A 23,676-nucleotide genomic window follows, 5' to 3' on the forward strand; every position below is an offset into this window, starting at 1 on the left:
GTCAAAGTCATTGCTTAGTGCAACCAGATCAAAACTGATCAAAAAACATTTGTGCTTGTCATTGAGCAATCATTCATAACTTGTGATACATGAACAAACAATACATTCGATAATCATACTATCTGTAATGGCTATACTAGTTTATACATGTGACACTATCTGTAATGGCTATACTAGTTTATACATTCAACACTATCTGTAATGGCTATACTAGTTTATACATGTGACACTGTCTGTAATGGCTATACTAGTTTATACATGTGACACTATCTGTAATGGCTATACTAGTTTATACATGTGACACTATCTGTAATGGCTATACTAGTTTATACATGTGACACTATCTGTAATGGCTATACTAGTTTATACATGTGACACTATCTGTAATGGCTATACTAGTTTATACATGTGACACTATCTGTATTGGCTATACTAGTTTATACATGTGACACTATCTGTAATGGCTATACTAGTTTATACATTCAACACTATCTGTAATGGCTATACTAGTTTATACATGTGACACTATCTGTAATGGCTATACTAGTTTATACATGTGACACTATCTGTAATGGCTATACTAGTTTATACATTCAACACTATCTGTAATGGCTATACTAGTTTATACATTCAACACTATCTGTAATGGCTATACTAGTTTATACATTCAACACTATCTGTAATGGCTATACTAGTTTATACATGTGACACTGTCTGTAATGGCTATACTAGTTTATACATGTGACACTATCTGTAATGGCTATACTAGTTTATACATGTGACACTATCTGTAATGGCTATACTAGTTTATACATGTGACACTATCTGTATTGGCTATACTAGTTTATACATGTGACACTATCTGTAATGGCTATACTAGTTTATACATGTGACACTATCTGTAATGGCTATACTAGTTTATACATGTGACACTATCTGTATTGGCTATACTAGTTTATACATGTGACACTATCTGTAATGGCTATACTAGTTTATACATGTGACACTATCTGTATTGGCTATACTAGTTTATACATGTGACACTATCTGTAATGGCTATACTAGTTTATACATGTGACACTGTCTGTAATGGCTATACTAGTTTATACATTCAACACTATCTGTAATGGCTATACTAGTTTATACATTCAACACTATCTGTAATGGCTATACTAGTTTATACATGTGACACTGTCTGTAATGGCTATACTAGTTTATACATGTGACACTATCTGTAATGGCTATACTAGTTTATACATGTGACACTATCTGTAATGGCTATACTAGTTTATACATGTGACACTATCTGTATTGGCTATACTAGTTTATACATGTGACACTATCTGTATTGGCTATACTAGTTTATACATGTGACACTATCTGTAATGGCTATACTAGTTTATACATGTGACACTATCTGTAATGGCTATACTAGTTTATACATGTGACACTATCTGTATTGGCTATACTAGTTTATACATGTGACACTATCTGTATTGGCTATACTAGTTTATACATGTGACACTATCTGTATTGGCTATACTAGTTTATACATGTGACACTATCTGTAATGGCTATACTAGTTTATACATGTGACACTATCTGTATTGGCTATACTAGTTTATACATGTGACACTATCTGTAATGGCTATACTAGTTTATACATGTGACACTATCTGTATTGGCTATACTAGTTTATACATGTGACACTATCTGTATTGGCTATACTAGTTTATACATGTGACACTATCTGTAATGGCTATACTAGTTTATACATTCAACACTATCTGTAATGGCTATACTACTTTATACATGTGACACTATCTGTAATGGCTATACTAGTTTATACATGTGACACTATCTGTATTGGCTATACTAGTTTATACATTCAACACTATCTGTAATGGCTATACTAGTTTATACATGTGACACTATCTGTAATGGCTATACTAGTTTATACATGTGACACTGTCTGTAATGGCTATACTAGTTTATACATTCAACACTATCTGTAATGGCTATACTAGTTTATACATTCAACACTATCTGTAATGGCTATACTAGTTTATACATGTGACACTGTCTGTAATGGCTATACTAGTTTATACATGTGACACTATCTGTAATGGCTATACTAGTTTATACATGTGACACTATCTGTAATGGCTATACTAGTTTATACATGTGACACTATCTGTAATGGCTATACTAGTTTATACATGTGACACTATCTGTAATGGCTATACTAGTTTATACATGTGACACTATCTGTATTGGCTATACTAGTTTATACATGTGACACTATCTGTAATGGCTATACTAGTTTATACATGTGACACTATCTGTAATGGCTATACTAGTTTATACATGTGACACTATCTGTAATGGCTATACTAGTTTATACATGTGACACTATCTGTATTGGCTATACTAGTTTATACATGTGACACTATCTGTAATGGCTATACTAGTTTATACATGTGACACTATCTGTAATGGCTATACTAGTTTATACATGTGACACTATCTGTAATGGCTATACTAGTTTATACATTCAACACTATCTGTAATGGCTATACTAGTTTATACATGTGACACTATCTGTAATGGCTATACTAGTTTATACATGTGACACTATCTGTAATGGCTATACTAGTTTATACATTCAACACTATCTGTAATGGCTATACTAGTTTATACATGTGACACTATCTGTAATGGCTATACTAGTTTATACATGTGACACTATCTGTAATGGCTATACTAGTTTATACATTCAACACTATCTGTAATGGCTATACTAGTTTATACATTCAACACTATCTGTAATGGCTATACTAGTTTATACATTCAACACTATCTGTAATGGCTATACTAGTTTATACATGTGACACTGTCTGTAATGGCTATACTAGTTTATACATGTGACACTATCTGTAATGGCTATACTAGTTTATACATGTGACACTATCTGTATTGGCTATACTAGTTTATACATGTGACACTATCTGTATTGGCTATACTAGTTTATACATGTGACACTATCTGTAATGGCTATACTAGTTTATACATGTGACACTATCTGTATTGGCTATACTAGTTTATACATGTGACACTATCTGTAATGGCTATACTAGTTTATACATGTGACACTATCTGTAATGGCTATACTAGTTTATACATGTGACACTATCTGTAATGGCTATACTAGTTTATACATGTGACACTATCTGTAATGGCTATACTAGTTTATACATGTGACACTATCTGTAATGGCTATACTAGTTTATACATGTGACACTATCTGTAATGGCTATACTAGTTTATACATGTGACACTATCTGTAATGGCTATACTAGTTTATACATGTGACACTATCTGTATTGGCTATACTAGTTTATACATTCAACACTATCTGTAATGGCTATACTAGTTTATACATGTGACACTATCTGTAATGGCTATACTAGTTTATACATGTGACACTATCTGTAATGGCTATACTAGTTTATACATGTGACACTATCTGTAATGGCTATACTAGTTTATACATGTGTCACTGTCTGTAATGGCTATACTAGTTTATACATGTGACACTATCTGTAATGGCTATACTAGTTTATACATGTGACACTATCTGTAATGGCTATACTAGTTTATACATGTGACACTATCTGTAATGGCTATACTAGTTTATACATGTGACACTATCTGTATTGGCTATACTAGTTTATACATTCAACACTATCTGTAATGGCTATACTACTTTATACATGTGACACTATCTGTAATGGCTATACTAGTTTATACATGTGACACTATCTGTAATGGCTATACTAGTTTATACATGTGACACTATCTGTAATGGCTATACTAGTTTATACATGTGACACTATCTGTAATGGCTATACTAGTTTATACATGTGACACTATCTGTAATGGCTATACTAGTTTATACATGTGACACTATCTGTAATGGCTATACTAGTTTATACATTCAACACTATCTGTAATGGCTATACTAGTTTATACATGTGACACTATCTGTAATGGCTATACTCGTTTATACATTCAACACTATCTGTAATGGCTATACTAGTTTATACATTCAACACTATCTGTAATGGCTATACTAGTTTATACATGTGACACTATCTGTAATGGCTATACTAGTTTATACATGTGACACTATCTGTAATGGCTATACTAGTTTATACATGTGTCACTGTCTGTAATGGCTATACTAGTTTATACATTCAACACTATCTGTAATGGCTATACTAGTTTATACATTCAACACTATCTGTAATGGCTATACTAGTTTATACATGTGACACTATCTGTAATGGCTATACTAGTTTATACATGTGACACTATCTGTAATGGCTATACTAGTTTATACATGTGACACTATCTGTAATGGCTATACTAGTTTATACATGTGACACTATCTGTAATGGCTATACTAGTTTATACATGTGACACTATCTGTAATGGCTATACTAGTTTATACATGTGACACTATCTGTAATGACTATACTAGTTTATACATGTGACACTATCTGTAATGGCTATACTAGTTTATACATGTGACACTGTCTGTAATGGCTATACTAGTTTATACATGTGACACTATCTGTAATGGCTATACTAGTTTATACATGTGACACTGTCTGTAATGGCTATACTAGTTTATACATGTGACACTATCTGTAATGGCTATACTAGTTTATACATGTGACACTATCTGTAATGGCTATACTAGTTTATACATGTGACACTATCTGTAATGGCTATACTAGTTTATACATGTGACACTATCTGTAATGGCTATACTAGTTTATACATGTGACACTATCTGTAATGGCTATACTAGTTTATACATGTGACACTATCTGTAATGGCTATACTAGTTTATACATGTGACACTATCTGTAATGGCTATACTAGTTTATACATGTGACACTATCTGTAATGGCTATACTAGTTTATACATGTGACACTATCTGTATTGGCTATACTAGTTTATACATGTGACACTATCTGTAATGGCTATACTAGTTTATACATGTGACACTATCTGTAATGGCTATACTAGTTTATACATGTGACACTATCTGTAATGGCTATACTAGTTTATACATGTGACACTGTCTGTAATGGCTATACTAGTTTATACATGTGACACTATCTGTAATGGCTATACTAGTTTATACATGTGACACTATCTGTAATGGCTATACTAGTTTATACATGTGACACTATCTGTAATGGCTATACTAGTTTATACATGTGACACTATCTGTAATGGCTATACTAGTTTATACATGTGACACTGTCTGTAATGGCTATACTAGTTTATACATGTGACACTATCTGTAATGGCTATACTAGTTTATACATGTGACACTATCTGTAATGGCTATACTAGTTTATACATGTGACACTATCTGTAATGGCTATACTAGTTTATACATGTGACACTATCTGTATTGGCTATACTAGTTTATACATGTGACACTATCTGTAATGGCTATACTAGTTTATACATGTGACACTATCTGTAATGGCTATACTAGTTTATACATGTGACACTATCTGTATTGGCTATACTAGTTTATACATGTGACACTATCTGTAATGGCTATACTAGTTTATACATGTGACACTATCTGTATTGGCTATACTAGTTTATACATGTGACACTGTCTGTAATGGCTATACTAGTTTATACATGTGACACTATCTGTAATGGCTATACTAGTTTATACATGTGACACTGTCTGTAATGGCTATACTAGTTTATACATGTGACACTATCTGTATTGGCTATACTAGTTTATACATGTGACACTATCTGTAATGGCTATACTAGTTTATACATGTGACACTGTCTGTAATGGCTATACTAGTTTATACATGTGACACTATCTGTAATGGCTATACTAGTTTATACATGTGACACTATCTGTAATGGCTATACTAGTTTATACATGTGACACTATCTGTAATGGCTATACTAGTTTATACATGTGACACTATCTGTAATGGCTATACTAGTTTATACATGTGACACTATCTGTAATGGCTATACTAGTTTATACATGTGACACTATCTGTAATGGCTATACTAGTTTATACATTCAACACTATCTGTAATGGCTATACTAGTTTATACATGTGACACTATCTGTAATGGCTATACTAGTTTATACATGTGACACTATCTGTAATGGCTATACTCGTTTATACATTCAACACTATCTGTAATGGCTATACTAGTTTATACATTCAACACTATCTGTAATGGCTATACTAGTTTATACATGTGACACTATCTGTAATGGCTATACTAGTTTATACATGTGACACTATCTGTAATGGCTATACTAGTTTATACATGTGTCACTGTCTGTAATGGCTATACTAGTTTATACATTCAACACTATCTGTAATGGCTATACTAGTTTATACATTCAACACTATCTGTAATGGCTATACTAGTTTATACATGTGAAACTATCTGTAATGGCTATACTAGTTTATACATGTGACACTATCTGTAATGGCTATACTAGTTTATACATGTGACACTATCTGTAATGGCTATACTAGTTTATACATGTGACACTATCTGTAATGGCTATACTAGTTTATACATGTGACACTATCTGTAATGGCTATACTAGTTTATACATGTGACACTATCTGTAATGACTATACTAGTTTATACATGTGACACTATCTGTAATGGCTATACTAGTTTATACATGTGACACTGTCTGTAATGGCTATACTAGTTTATACATGTGACACTATCTGTAATGGCTATACTAGTTTATACATGTGACACTATCTGTAATGGCTATACTAGTTTATACATGTGACACTATCTGTATTGGCTATACTAGTTTATACATGTGACACTATCTGTAATGGCTATACTAGTTTATACATGTGACACTATCTGTAATGGCTATACTAGTTTATACATGTGTCACTGTCTGTAATGGCTATACTAGTTTATACATGTGACACTATCTGTAATGGCTATACTAGTTTATACATGTGACACTATCTGTATTGGCTATACTAGTTTATACATGTGACACTATCTGTAATGGCTATACTAGTTTATACATGTGACACTATCTGTAATGGCTATACTAGTTTATACATGTGACACTATCTGTAATGGCTATACTAGTTTATACATGTGACACTATCTGTAATGGCTATACTAGTTTATACATGTGACACTATCTGTAATGACTATACTAGTTTATACATGTGACACTATCTGTAATGGCTATACTAGTTTATACATGTGACACTATCTGTAATGGCTATACTAGTTTATACATGTGACACTATCTGTAATGGCTATACTAGTTTATACATGTGACACTATCTGTATTGGCTATACTAGTTTATACATTCAACACTATCTGTAATGGCTATACTAGTTTATACATTCAACACTATCTGTAATGGCTATACTAGTTTATACATGTGACACTATCTGTAATGGCTATACTAGTTTATACATGTGACACTATCTGTATTGGCTATACTAGTTTATACATGTGACACTATCTGTAATGACTATACTAGTTTATACATGTGACACTATCTGTAATGGCTATACTAGTTTATACATGTGACACTGTCTGTAATGGCTATACTAGTTTATACATGTGACACTATCTGTAATGGCTATACTAGTTTATACATGTGACACTATCTGTAATGGCTATACTAGTTTATACATGTGACACTATCTGTATTGGCTATACTAGTTTATACATTCAACACTATCTGTAATGGCTATACTACTTTATACATGTGACACTATCTGTAATGGCTATACTAGTTTATACATGTGACACTATCTGTATTGGCTATACTAGTTTATACATTCAACACTATCTGTAATGGCTATACTAGTTTATACATGTGACACTATCTGTAATGGCTATACTCGTTTATACATTCAACACTATCTGTAATGGCTATACTAGTTTATACATTCAACACTATCTGTAATGGCTATACTAGTTTATACATGTGACACTATCTGTAATGGCTATACTAGTTTATACATGTGACACTATCTGTAATGGCTATACTAGTTTATACATGTGTCACTGTCTGTAATGGCTATACTAGTTTATACATTCAACACTATCTGTAATGGCTATACTAGTTTATACATTCAACACTATCTGTAATGGCTATACTAGTTTATACATGTGACACTATCTGTAATGGCTATACTAGTTTATACATGTGACACTATCTGTAATGGCTATACTAGTTTATACATGTGACACTATCTGTAATGGCTATACTAGTTTATACATGTGACACTATCTGTAATGGCTATACTAGTTTATACATGTGACACTATCTGTAATGGCTATACTAGTTTATACATGTGACACTATCTGTAATGACTATACTAGTTTATACATGTGACACTATCTGTAATGGCTATACTAGTTTATACATGTGACACTATCTGTAATGGCTATACTAGTTTATACATGTGACACTATCTGTAGTGGCTATACTAGTTTATACATGTGTCACTGTCTGTAATGGCTATACTAGTTTATACATTCAACACTATCTGTAATGGCTATACTAGTTTATACATGTGACACTATCTGTAATGGCTATACTAGTTTATACATTCAACACTATCTGTAATGGCTATACTAGTTTATACATGTGACACTATCTGTAATGGCTATACTAGTTTATACATGTGACACTGTCTGTAATGGCTATACTAGTTAATACATTCAACACTATCTGTAATGGCTATAATAGTTTATACATGTGACACTGTCTGTAATGGCTATACTAGTTTATACATGTGACACTATCTGTAATGGCTATACATGTACTAGTTTATACATGTGACACTATCTGTAATGGCTATACTAGTTTATACATGTGACACTATCTGTAATGGCTATACTAGTTTATACATGTGACACTATCTGTAATGGCTATACTAGTTTATACATGTGACACTATCTGTAATGGCTATACTAGTTTATACATGTGACACTATCTGTAATGGCTATACTAGTTTATACATGTATCACTGTCTGTAATGGCTATACTAGTTTATACATGTGACAGTATCTGTAATGGCTATACTAGTTTATACATGTGACACTATCTGTAATGGCTATACTAGTTTATACATGTGACACTATCTGTAATGGCTATACTAGTTTATACATGTGACACTATCTGTATTGGCTATACTAGTTTATACATTCAACACTATCTGTAATGGCTATACTAGTTTATACATGTGACACTATCTGTAATGGCTATACTAGTTTATACATGTGACACTATCTGTATTGGCTATACTAGTTTATACATTCAACACTATCTGTAATGGCTATACTAGTTTATACATGTGACACTATCTGTAATGGCTATACTCGTTTATACATTCAACACTATCTGTAATGGCTATACTAGTTTATACATGTGACACTATCTGTAATGGCTATACTAGTTTATACATGTGACACTATCTGTAATGGCTATACTAGTTTATACATGTGACACTATCTGTAATGGCTATACTAGTTTATACATGTGACACTATCTGTAATGGCTATACTAGTTTATACATGTGACACTATCTGTAATGGCTATACTAGTTTATACATGTGACACTATCTGTAATGGCTATACTAGTTTATACATGTGACACTATCTGTAATGGCTATACTAGTTTATACATGTGACACTATCTGTAATGGCTATACTAGTTTATACATTCAACACTATCTGTAATGGCTATACTAGTTTATACATTCAACACTATCTGTAATGGCTATACTAGTTTATACATGTGACACTATCTGTAATGGCTATACTAGTTTATACATGTGACACTATCTGTAATGGCTATACTAGTTTATACATGTGACACTATCTGTAATGGCTATACTAGTTTATACATGTGTCACTGTCTGTAATGGCTACACTAGTTTATACATTCAACACTATCTGTAATGGCTATACTAGTTTATACATGTGACACTATCTGTAATGGCTATACTAGTTTATACATGTGACACTATCTGTAATGGCTATACTAGTTTATACATGTGACACTATCTGTAATGGCTATACTAGTTTATACATGTGACACTATCTGTAATGGCTATACTAGTTTATACATGTGACACTATCTGTAATGGCTATACTAGTTTATACATGTGACACTATCTGTAATGGCTATACTAGTTTATACATGTGACACTATCTGTAATGGCTATACTAGTTTATACATGTGACACTATCTGTAATGGCTATACTAGTTTATACATGTGACACTATCTGTAGTGGCTATACTAGTTTATACATTCAACACTCTGTAATGGCTATACTAGTTTATACATTCAACACTATCTGTAATGGCTATACTAGTTTATACATGTGACACTATCTGTAATGGCTATACTAGTTTATACATTCAACACTATCTGTAATGGCTATACTAGTTTATACATGTGACACTATCTGTAATGGCTATACTAGTTTATACATGTGACACTGTCTGTAATGGCTATACTAGTTTAAACATTTGACACTATCTGTAATGGCTATACTAGTTTATACATGTGACACTATCTGTAATGGCTATACTAGTTAATACATTCAACACTATCTGTAATGGCTATACTAGTTTATACATTCAACACTATCTGTAATGGCTATACTAGTTTATACATGTGACACTGTCTGTAATGGCTATACTAGTTTATACATGTGACACTATCTGTAATGGCTATACTAGTTTATACATGTGACACTATCTGTAATGGCTATACTAGTTAATACATTCAACACTATCTGTAATGGCTATACTAGTTTATACATGTGACACTATCTGTAATGGCTATACTAGTTTATACATGTGACACTGTCTGTAATGGCTATACTAGTTTATACATGTGACACTATCTGTAATGGCTATACTAGTTTATACATGTGACACTATCTGTATTGGCTATACTAGTTTATACATGTGACACTATCTGTAATGGCTATACTAGTTTATACATGTGACACTATCTGTAATGGCTATACTAGTTTATACATTCAACACTATCTGTAATGGCTATACTAGTTTATACATTCAACACTATCTGTAATGGCTATACTAGTTTATACATGTGACACTATCTGTAATGGCTATACTAGTTTATACATGTGACACTATCTGTATTGGCTATACTAGTTAATACATTCAACACTATCTGTAATGGCTATACTAGTTTATACATTCAACACTATCTGTAATGGCTATACTAGTTTATACATGTGACACTATCTGTAATGGCTATACTAGTTTATACATGTGACACTATCTGTATTGGCTATACTAGTTTATACATGTGACACTATCTGTAATGGCTATACTAGTTTATACATGTGACACTATCTGTAATGGCTATACTAGTTTATACATGTGACACTGTCTGTAATGGCTATACTAGTTTATACATGTGACACTATCTGTAATGGCTATACTAGTTTATACATGTGACACTATCTGTAATGGCTATACTAGTTTATACATGTGACACTATCTGTAATGGCTATACTAGTTTATACATGTGACACTATCTGTATTGGCTATACTAGTTAATACATTCAACACTATCTGTAATGGCTATACTAGTTTATACATGTGACACTGTCTGTAATGGCTATACTAGTTTATACATGTGACACTATCTGTAATGGCTATACTAGTTTATACATTCAACACTATCTGTAATGGCTATACTAGTTTATACATGTGACACTATCTGTAATGGCTATACTAGTTAATACATTCAACACTATCTGTAATGGCTATACTAGTTTATACATGTGACACTATCTGTAATGGCTATACTAGTTTATACATGTGACACTATCTGTATTGGCTATACTAGTTAATACATTCAACACTATCTGTAATGGCTATACTAGTTTATACATGTGACACTGTCTGTAATGGCTATACTAGTTTATACATGTGACACTGTCTGTAATGGCTATACTAGTTTATACATGTGACACTATCTGTAATGGCTATACTAGTTTATACATGTGACACTATCTGTAATGGCTATACTACAAATGTAGTTTTTACATGAAATATACACTGACTATTCCTTTCATTTATTTCTGTAGGAGCATATTTTTGCATTTAACGCTAGTTGTTTCTCTGATATGAGAGCGGTAAGTCATTTTCATTCTGTTAAAGTTGTATATTATGCTTCACAAGTATAGCAGACACATTGAAAGTATTTATATTTCACCCTTTACAAAGATAAATGTAATTATTTTGACATTATAACTGCTTCTGACTTTTGACCTGTTCACTGTTAGAAACTTTCTTCAAATAATTGAAATGTTAATTAGTAAAATGTAGTGACAATGCATTTACAATACAATAATTATCAGTCAAATGTAAAATCATTTCAGACAAATTTCATTAACTGTTTTGTATGTTCTCAGTGGACCTAAAGCAGCCATTGAAAGAGTAATAGAGAAATATTAAATTTGACTGAGTATTGAGTATTACAAAACACCAACATTGTCCGTGAACATTTCTTAGTATTTAAAAACATTTTGATGAATCTTTTCTAAGGCCATTTAATACTATGTACAAGTGAGTAAATTTAATTTATGTAATAAATATTCTTACTTGGAAATGCAGGACTCTATAATATTGTTGTAACCAAACTGTTCATTACTTTGCATATATAGAATCAGATTTACCGTGAACAATGTGAGCCATTGCTTGTTAAGGCTTTTGAAGGTTACAATGTGGCAATCATGGCATTTGGACAGACAGGAAGTGGTAAAACATACCTTATTTCTGGAACAGAAGATGATCCTGGTATAGCACTTATGGTAAGTTTAATCTTTGAATAGTGCTCATAGCAGATTATTCTAATGGTAACATTAATGGTAAACTTTGATATGATTACATATATGCATCCTGGTATAGCACTTATGGTAAGCTGAATCTTTGAATAGTGCTCATAGGAGATTATTTTAATGGTAACATTAATGGTAAACTTTGATATGATTACATATATGCATCCTGGTATAGCACTTATGGTAAGTTTAATCTTTGAATAGTGCTCATAGCAGACTATTCTAATGGTAACATTAATGGTAAACTTTGATATGATTACATATATGCATCCTGGTATAGCACTTATGGTAAGCTGAATCTTTGAATAGTGCTCATAGGAGATTATTTTAATAGTAACATTAATGGTAAACTTTGATATGATTACATATATGCATCCTGGTATAGCACTTATGGTAAGTTTAATCTTTGAATAGTGCTCATAGCAGACTATTCTAATGGTAACATTAATGGTAAACTTTGATATGATTACATATATGCATCCTGGTATAGCACTTATGGTAAGTTTAATCTTTGAATAGTGCTCATAGCAGATTATTTTAATGGTAACATTAATGGTAAACTTTGATATGATTACATATATGCATCCTGGTATAGCACTTATGGTAAGTTTAATCTTTGAATAGTGCTCATAGCAGATTATTTTAATGGTAACATTAATGGTAAACTTTGATATGATTACATATATGCATCCTGGTATAGCACTTATGGTAAGTTTAATCTTTGAATATTGCTCATAGCAGATTATTTTAATGGTAACATTAATGGTAAACTTTGATATGATTACATATATGCATCCTGGTATAGCACTTATGGTAAGTTTAATCTTTGAATAGTGCTCATAGCAGATTATTTTAATGGTAACATTAATGGTAAACTTTGATATGATTACATATGCTGGACAGACATTATATGATTCAAAGAGGATTCCTGAAATGAAATTTGTTTCTAAATACTTTATGCAGCTGTCTTAGGTTGTAATTGTCCTGTCTTTACAAACACAGTGAGTGACATACAATGTAATCTGTGTGACCAGGACCAGTGAGTCCATGGAGGTATTTATCATTACTGATACTTGTTTTTTCCAGTTAAATAGAAGTCTATTCAAACATATAGATGACTCACGAGCTCAGAAACAGTTTCTGGTAACAGTGTCGTACTTAGAGGTAAATCTTTATTATATACCGGTACTGTGTTATTATTTCTCAAGAGTTCACACATATGGTAGTGTAATCACAAATTACTCAAGGGTAGTACCATTCTGGAACAGTAGATCAGCATCCTTCTTAATCTAACCATCTTGAGCTATCAACATAAACAATGCACAGTTCATTGGCTGTGAAAATGATCTCTGAACATCATTACTGCTGGCTATATTGATGTTTTGCAATTAAAAATACAAAATGTATCTCACTGTTACAGTGAACACATGTTTGGATTATATAATGTACACTACATTGCAGTGGTAAAAGCTATCTAACTAGCAATCAATTCTGTTTTCATTAGTATCATTTCCTTAATACCGCATTGAAGAAATATATTCCTAATAATTTTATACAACTGTAATTAAGTCCAAAATGGCAGCTATTGTGGAATAAAAAATGACAAAATCTGGTACATTGTGAATCTGTAATTATATAACACCAAATTGTTTTTTCTACATGAAAAATTGATAGTTGATGCCTTGGCTTTTCTGACTAATTTGCGTTCAAAGCCTCGTTTTCAGACCCAATGCAACAGTATGCCATAATCACTAATCATAGAAATCAGCACAGAACTGCATATCATCTGAATCTGTGTGTGCGATCCGGTAATGGATCCATCTATTGATTCTGTAATAATTTACCATTCTTATGAATGGAATGGTTCAAATGTAGATGTCAAACCCTACCATCCATCCTGTCTTTCAATTTTTCTTTAATCATTGATACTGTGTGTGCCTTTTCTTTTCTGTTAAATTCTTCACCTACCCAGCTTTCCTATTCTTTTGGATCACTACTGTGTAATTCCAGTATCATGCTAGGTATGTCCATATTTTTATTGCACTCTGACTTTTCATTTGCTTTTTTTAATAGTTTTAATTACCCATACCTAGTTCTCCTGAAGTTATATCACATTATGATTTATAATATTATTCCTGACTTTTCAGATGATGGATGAGAAGTTTACTGACTTGTTGAATCCTCACAACAATGAAATGAAAATTAAGCAGCATCCACAAATTGGCATGTAAGTAATATTTAGTTAGTTTATCCAATTACGGTATCTGTACACCATCAGTGGATTGTGTAAGGCACAAGTGGCACAGTATCTCTGCTGTGTTTTCTATATTGTACTTCCATGTTATGAGATTTGATCATGCCATAATATTTCAAGAGTCATTACTTTATTAGTAATGAATGAATTGGAAATATGGGAGTATTTTAAGAGTATTTTACACTGTTATTAGTATCAATGACGTAGAGTTACTCTAATCATTGTAAGCTTGAATTTATACTTTTTAGTTTTGTTGATGGATTATCTGAGATGGTTGCGTATAATGCTGATGACATCGCAAGATTGTATGACCAAGGCACCAGGGCTAGAAAGATGGGAGCAACTGATATCACAGCTCATAGAACAAGGTAAACAGAAATGTGAAGCGCCCTCTAGTGACAGCTTTTATTAGCGTGGATTTGTTGAAACTTGTATTATATTCATGTATTTAATCCATGATATACATGATAATTATTGTATAAAGTCAAGGCAAACAGTTCATTGAGAAATCTTACTTTAATATTATGTATATCATATATTGCTGTAAATTCTCTTACTTTTTAAATTGTGGTTTGCAAATGATCATATGTTTTTACCATGTACTTTTTATATTAATTAATTCACATTAGGGAAATGTATTGTGCTTTGATAGTTAATCATATAAGCTTATAAAGTAGTTGTAATCAGTATGGATACCTTCTCATTTATTCAGTTATTGTACAAAATTTCAATTCAAGCTGTTCTATTATGCTAATTTTGGGGGATCCTAACTCATTGGTTGTTATGAAGCAGGCTAATTATCGTGACGACACAATTGATGGTCATGAGACTGATGTTTGACATCTACAGACAGCTTGTTGTTTATAACCATGTGTAATCAAAGCTATAGACGTATTAGAAACTGTAAACCACTTTAATTTTGTGATTCATATTTTCCTGATTCAGTTGAAATCAGAAAATTTTGTAGAAATATAACATTTTACTGCATGCAGCATTCACAAAATGTTCTCATGAATGCAATGAAATCAAGAATAAATCTAGTGGTGAAAATTAAGTGGTTTACAATAATCAAATGGTAAGTTTCAGCTGTATATCATGAATTATAGTGAGATTTCATTATACATGTACTGCCAACAAATTTGTATTATACCATGTGAATACTTAAACTACATAAATGCTAAAAATATGTCACTTTACACCAAATAACAGAATCCCTGTTCCTTTCATTCAGATCACATGGCCTAAATAACAGTATCTCTGTTCCTTTCATTCAGATCACATGGCCTAAATAACAGAATCTCTGTTCCTTTCATTCAGGTCACATGGCCTAAATAACAGAATCTCTGTTACTTTCATTCAGGTCACATGGCCTAAAATAACAGTATCTCTGTTCCTTTCATTCAGATCACATGGCCTAAATAACAGTATCTCTGTTCCTTTCATTTAGATCACATGGCCTAAATAACAGAATCTCTGTTCCTTTCATTCAGGTCACATGGCCTAAATAACAGTATCTCTGTTACTTTCATTCAGATCACATGGCCTAAATAACAGTATCTCTGTTACTTTCATTCAGGTCACATGGCCTAAATAACAGAATCTCTGTTACTTTCATTCAGGTCACATGGCCTAAAATAACAGTATCTCTGTTCCTTTCATTCAGATCACATGGCCTAAATAACAGTATCTCTGTTACTTTCATTCAGGTCACATGGCCTAAATAACAGAATTTCTGTTACTTTCATTCAGGTCACATGGCCTAAAATAACAGTATCTCTGTTCCTTTCATTCAGATCACATGGCCTAAATAACAGAATCTCTGTTCCTTTCATTCAGGTCACATGGCCTAAATAACAGAATCTCTGTTACTTTCATTCAGGTCACATGGCCTAAAATAACAGTATCTCTGTTCCTTTCATTCAGATCACATGGCCTAAATAACAGTATCTCTGTTACTTTCATTCAGGTCACATGGCCTAAATAACAGAATTTCTGTTACTTTCATTCAGGTCACATGGCCTAAAATAACAGTATCTCTGTTCCTTTCATTCAGATCACATGGCCTAAATAACAGAATCTCTGTTCCTTTCATTCAGGTCACATGGCCTAAATAACATTATCTCTGTTCCTTTCATTCAGATCACATGGCCTATTCACTATTACATTAGAACAGAAGACACAAGGATCACAAACTGGATTGAGATCTAAGATACTGATTGCTGATATGGCTGGTATGTACATCACATTGCTTGCTAGAATTAGTTTAATAACTTTAAATGTTTAGTACCATATTACATTTGTATGTCAATTACTCCTTTATTCCTTTGGCCGGATATCAATGTCACCTCACATTTCACAGAATTGCATCTTAAGAGCCAATAGGAACTTGTCAATTTTTGTCCAAAATTATAGAAAAATACATCAAAACATGCAGAAAAATTGCTGGCGCTCAAAGTAGTTAACATAACATAGAGTAAATCCTTACAACTTTACCACATCAACATTATATAAAATACATAGAAGTCACTTCCTTACAACTTTACCACATAAACCTTATATAAAATACATACATGTAGTAGTCACTACCTTACAACTTTACCACATCAACCTTATATAAAATACATAGTAGTCACTACCTTACAACTTTACCACATCAACCTTATATAAAATACATAGTAGTCACTACCTTACAACTTTACCACATCAACCTTATATAAAATACATAGTAGTCACTACCTTACAACTTTACCACATCAACCTTATATAAAATACATAGTAGTCACTACCTTACAACTTTACCACATCAACCTTATATAAAATACATAGTAGTCACTACCTTACAACTTTACCACATCAACCTTATATAAAATACATAGTAGTCACTACCTTACAACTTTACCACATCAACCTTATATAAAATACATAGTAGTCACTACCTTACAACTTTACCACATAAACCTTATATAAAATACATAGTAGTCACTACCTTACAACTTTACCACATCAACCTTATATAAAATACATAGTAGTCACTACCTTACAACTTTACCACATCAACCTTATATAAAATACATAGTAGTCACTACCTTACAACTTTACCACATCAACATTATATAAAATACATAGTAGTCACTACCTTACAACTTTACCACATCAACCTTGTATAAAATACATAGTAGTCACTACCTTACAACTTTACCACACCAACCTTATATAAAATACATAGTAGTCACTACCTTACAACTTTACCACATCAACCTTATATAAAATACATAGTAGTCACTACCTTACAACTTTACCACATCAACCTTATATAAAATACATACATGTAGTAGTCACTACCTTACAACTTTACCACATCAACCTTATATAAAATACATAGTAGTCACTACCTTACAACTTTACCACATAAACCTTATATAAAATACATAGTAGTCACTACCTTACAACTTTACCACATCAACCTTATATAAAATACATAGTAGTCACTACCTTACAACTTTACCACATTAACCTTATATAAAATACATAGTAGTCACTACCTTACAACTTTACCACATCAACCTTGTATAAAATACATACTAGTCACTACCTTACAACTTTACCACATCAACCTTATATAAAATACATAGTAGTTACTACCTTACAACTTTACCACATCAACCTTATATAAAATACATAGTAGTCACTACCTTACAACTTTACCACATCAACCTTATATAAAATACATAGTAGTCACTACCTTACAACTTTACCACATCAATCTTATATAAAATACATAGTAGTCACTACCTTACAACTTTACCACATATAAACCTTATATAAAATACATAGTAGTCACTACCTTACAACTTTACCACATCAACCTTATATAAAATACATAGTAGTCACTACCTTACAACTTTACCACATCAACCTTATATAAAATACATAGTAGTCACTACCTTACAACTTTACCACATCAACCTTATATAAAATACATAGTAGTCACTACCTTACAACTTTACCACACCAACCTTATATAAAATACATAGTAGTCACTACTTTACAACTTTACCACACCAACCTTATATAAAATACATAGTAGTCACTACCTTACAACTTTACCACATCAACCTTATATAAAATACATAGTAGTTACTACCTTACAACTTTACCACATCAACCTTATATAAAATACATAGTAGTCACTACCTTACAACTTTACCACATCAACATTATATAAAATACATAGTAGTCACTACCTTACAACTTTACCACATCAACCTTATATAAAATACATAGTAGTCACTACCTTACAACTTTACCACATCAACCTTATATAAAATACATAGTAGTCACTACCTTACAACTTTACCACATCAACCTTATATAAAATACATAGTAGTCACTACCTTACAACTTAACCACATAAACCTTATATAAAATACATAGTAGTCACTACCTTACAACTTTACCACATCAACCTTATATAAAATACATAGTAGTCACTACCTTACAACTTTACCACATCAACCTTATATAAAATACATAGTAGTCACTACCTTACAACTTTACCACATCAACCTTATATAAAATACATAGTAGTCACTACCTTACAACTTAACCACATCAATCTTATATAAAATACATAGTAGTCACTACCTTACAACTTTACCACATCAACCTTATATAAAATACATAGTAGTCACTACCTTACAACTTTACCACATCAACCTTATATAAAATACATAGTAGTCACTACCTTACAACTTTACCACATCAATCTTATATAAAATACATAGTAGTCACTACCTTACAACTTTACCACATCAACCTTATATAAAATACATAGTAGTCACTACCTTACAACTTAACCACATCAACCTTATATAAAATACATAGTAGTCACTACCTTACAACTTTACCACATCAACCTTATATAAAATACATAGTAGTCACTACCTTACAACTTTACCACACCAACCTTATATAAAATACATAGTAGTCACTACCTTACAACTTTACCACATCAACCTTATATAAAATACATAGTAGTCACTACCTTACAACTTTACCACATCAACCTTATATAAAATACATAGTAGTCACTACCTTACAACTTTACCACATCAACCTTATATAAAATACATAGTAGTCACTACCTTACAACTTTACCACATCAACCTTATATAAAATACATAGTAGTCACTACCTTACAACTTTACCACATCAACCTTATATAAAATACATAGTAGTCACTACCTTACAACTTTACCACATCAACCTTATATAAAATACATACATGTAGTAGTCACTACCTTACAACTTTACCACATCAACCTTTTATAAAATACATAGTAGTCACTACCTTACAACTTTACCACATCAACCTTATATAAAATACATAGTAGTCACTACCTTACAACTTTACCACATCAACCTTATATAAAATACATAGTAGTCACTACCTTACAACTTTACCACATCAACCTTATATAAAATACATAGTAGTCACTACCTTACAACTTTACCACATCAACCTTATATAAAATACATAGTAGTCACTACCTTACAACTTTACCACATCAACCTTATATAAAATACATAGTAGTCACTACCTTACAACTTTACCACATCAACCTTATATAAAATACATAGTAGTCACTACCTTACAACTTTACCACATCAACCTTATATAAAATACATAGTAGTCACTACCTTACAACTTTACCACATCAACCTTATATAAAATACATAGTAGTCACTACCTTACAACTTTACCACATCAACCTTATATAAAATACATAGTAGTCACTACCTTACAACTTTACCACATCAACCTTATATAAAATACATAGTAGTCACTACCTTACAACTTTACCACATCAACCTTATATAAAATACATACATGTAGTAGTCACTACCTTACAACTTAACCACATAAACCTTATATAAAATACATAGTAGTCACTACCTTACAACTTTACCACATCAACCTTATATAAAATACATAGTAGTCACTACCTTACAACTTTACCACATCAACCTTATATAAAATACATACATGTAGTAGTCACTACCTTACAACTTTACCACATCAACCTTATATAAAATACATAGTAGTCACTACCTTACAACTTTACCACATAAACCTTATATAAAATACATAGTAGTCACTACCTTACAACTTTACCACATAAACCTTATATAAAATACATAGTAGTCACTACCTTACAACTTTACCACATCAACCTTATATAAAATACATAGTAGTCACTACCTTACAACTTTACCACATTAACCTTATATAAAATACATAGTAGTCACTACCTTACAACTTTACCACATCAACCTTGTATAAAATACATACTAGTCACTACCTTACAACTTTACCACATCAACCTTATATAAAATACATAGTAGTTACTACCTTACAACTTTACCACATCAACCTTATATAAAATACATAGTAGTCACTACCTTACAACTTTACCACATCAATCTTATATAAAATACATAGTAGTCACTACCTTACAACTTTACCACATATAAACCTTATATAAAATACATAGTAGTCACTACCTTACAACTTTACCACATCAACCTTATATAAAATACATAGTAGTCACTACCTTACAACTTTACCACATCAACCTTATATAAAATACATAGTAGTCACTACCTTACAACTTTACCACATCGACCTTATATAAAATACATAGTAGTCACTACCTTACAACTTTACCACATCAACCTTATATAAAATACATAGTAGTCACTACCTTACAACTTTACCACATCAACCTTATATAAAATACATAGTAGTCACTACCTTACAACTTTACCACATCAACCTTATATAAAATACATAGTAGTCACTACCTTACAACTTTACCACATCAACCTTATATAAAATACATAGTAGTCACTACCTTACAACTTTACCACATCAACCTTATATAAAATACATAGTAGTCACTACCTTACAACTTTACCACATCAACCTTATATAAAATACATAGTAGTCACTACCTTACAACTTTACCACATAAACATTATATAAAATACATAGTAGTCACTACCTTACAACTTTACCACATCAACCCTAATTAAAATACATAGTCACTTTAAACTTGAATGTTTATGAGGATGCTTTGTCTTTGACTTGATGACTTGTAACTAAAACTTTATTTGTTTTCAGGCACTGAAGGTGTAGAAGGTAAAGATGCAAGGTGAGTTTATACCATTGTTAAAAGTGGAATTTGATTAACACATCACCTGCTGAAAGCCTCCCTAGGTAACTGATATAAATGATATACATGTGTATCAGCTGGTGTTGTGTTGAGTATACACATATGTTATCCTAAAGCCTCCCTAGGTAACTGATATAAATGATATACATGTGTATCAGCTGGTGTTGTGTTGAGTATACACATGTGTTGTCCTAAAAGCCTCCCTAGGTAACTGATATAAATGATATACATGTGTATCAGCTGGTGTTGTGTTGTGAGTATACACATGTGTTATCCTAAAAGCCTCCCTAGGTAACTGATATAAATGATATACATGTGTATCAGCTGGTGTTGTGTTGAGTATACACATATGTTATCCTCAAAGCCTCCCTAGGTAATTGATATAAATGATATAAATGTGTATCGGCTGGTGTTGTGTTGAGTGTACACATATGTTATCATAAAGCCTCCCTAGGTAACTGATATAAATGATATACATGTGTATCAGCTGGTGTTGTGTTGAGTATACACATGTGTTATCCTGAAAGCCTCCCTAGGTAACTGATATAAATGATGTACATGTGTATCAGCTGGTGTTGTGTTGAGTATACACATATGTTATCCTAAAGCCTCCCTAGGTAACTGATATAAATGATATACATGTGTATCAGCTGGTGTTGTGTTGAGTATACACATATGTTATCCTAAAGCCTCCCTAGGTAACTGATATAAATGATATACATGTGTATCAGCTGGTGTTGTGTTGAGTATGCACATGTGTTATCCTAAAGCCTCCCTAGGTAACTGATATAAATGATATACATGTGTATCAGCTGGTGTTGTGTTGAGTATACACATATGTTATCCTAAAGCCTCCCTAGGTAACTGATATAAATGATATACATGTGTATCAGCTGGTGTTGTGTTGAGTATACACATGTGTTATCCTAAAGCCTCCCTAGGTAACTGATATAAATGATATACATGTGTATCAGCTGGTGTTGTGTTGAGTATACACATATGTTATCCTAAAGCCTCCCTAGGTAACTGATATAAATGATATACATGTATATCAGCTGGTGTTGTGTTGAGTATACACATGTGTTATCCTGAAAGCCTCCCTAGGTAACTGATATAAATGATATACAAGTGTATCAGCTGGTGTTGTGTTGAGTATACACATGTGTTATCCTAAAAGCCTCCCTAGGTAACTGATATAAATGATATACA

The 23,676-nt window shown here is 31.9% G+C and overlaps 1 protein-coding gene across 2 annotated transcripts in view; it reads left to right on the forward strand.

Annotated features, from left to right (window-relative positions):
* Positions 1–23,676, forward strand: part of LOC100366509 (kinesin-like protein KIF13A) — a 41,986-nt gene that overhangs the window by 1,733 nt on the left and 16,577 nt on the right. The window contains exons 3-9 of one of the 2 annotated variants that reach the window (XM_085498082.1): positions 12,226–12,273; positions 12,805–12,951; positions 14,065–14,142; positions 15,126–15,205; positions 15,481–15,600; positions 17,372–17,463; positions 22,416–22,446. In XM_085498082.1, coding sequence (XP_085354208.1) covers positions 12,226–12,273; positions 12,805–12,951; positions 14,065–14,142; positions 15,126–15,205; positions 15,481–15,600; positions 17,372–17,463; positions 22,416–22,446 — 596 coding nt within the window. Of the gene's footprint in view, positions 1–12,225; positions 12,274–12,804; positions 12,952–13,725; positions 13,792–14,064; positions 14,143–15,125; positions 15,206–15,480; positions 15,601–17,371; positions 17,464–22,415; positions 22,447–23,676 lie in introns of those variants that run through there. The other variant, XM_085498083.1, reaches the window with a different exon arrangement.

This window comes from Saccoglossus kowalevskii, chromosome 4 (assembly GCF_978046115.1).
Source record: "Saccoglossus kowalevskii chromosome 4, keSacKowa6.1, whole genome shotgun sequence".
NCBI classification, from domain to species: domain Eukaryota; kingdom Metazoa; phylum Hemichordata; class Enteropneusta; family Harrimaniidae; genus Saccoglossus; species Saccoglossus kowalevskii.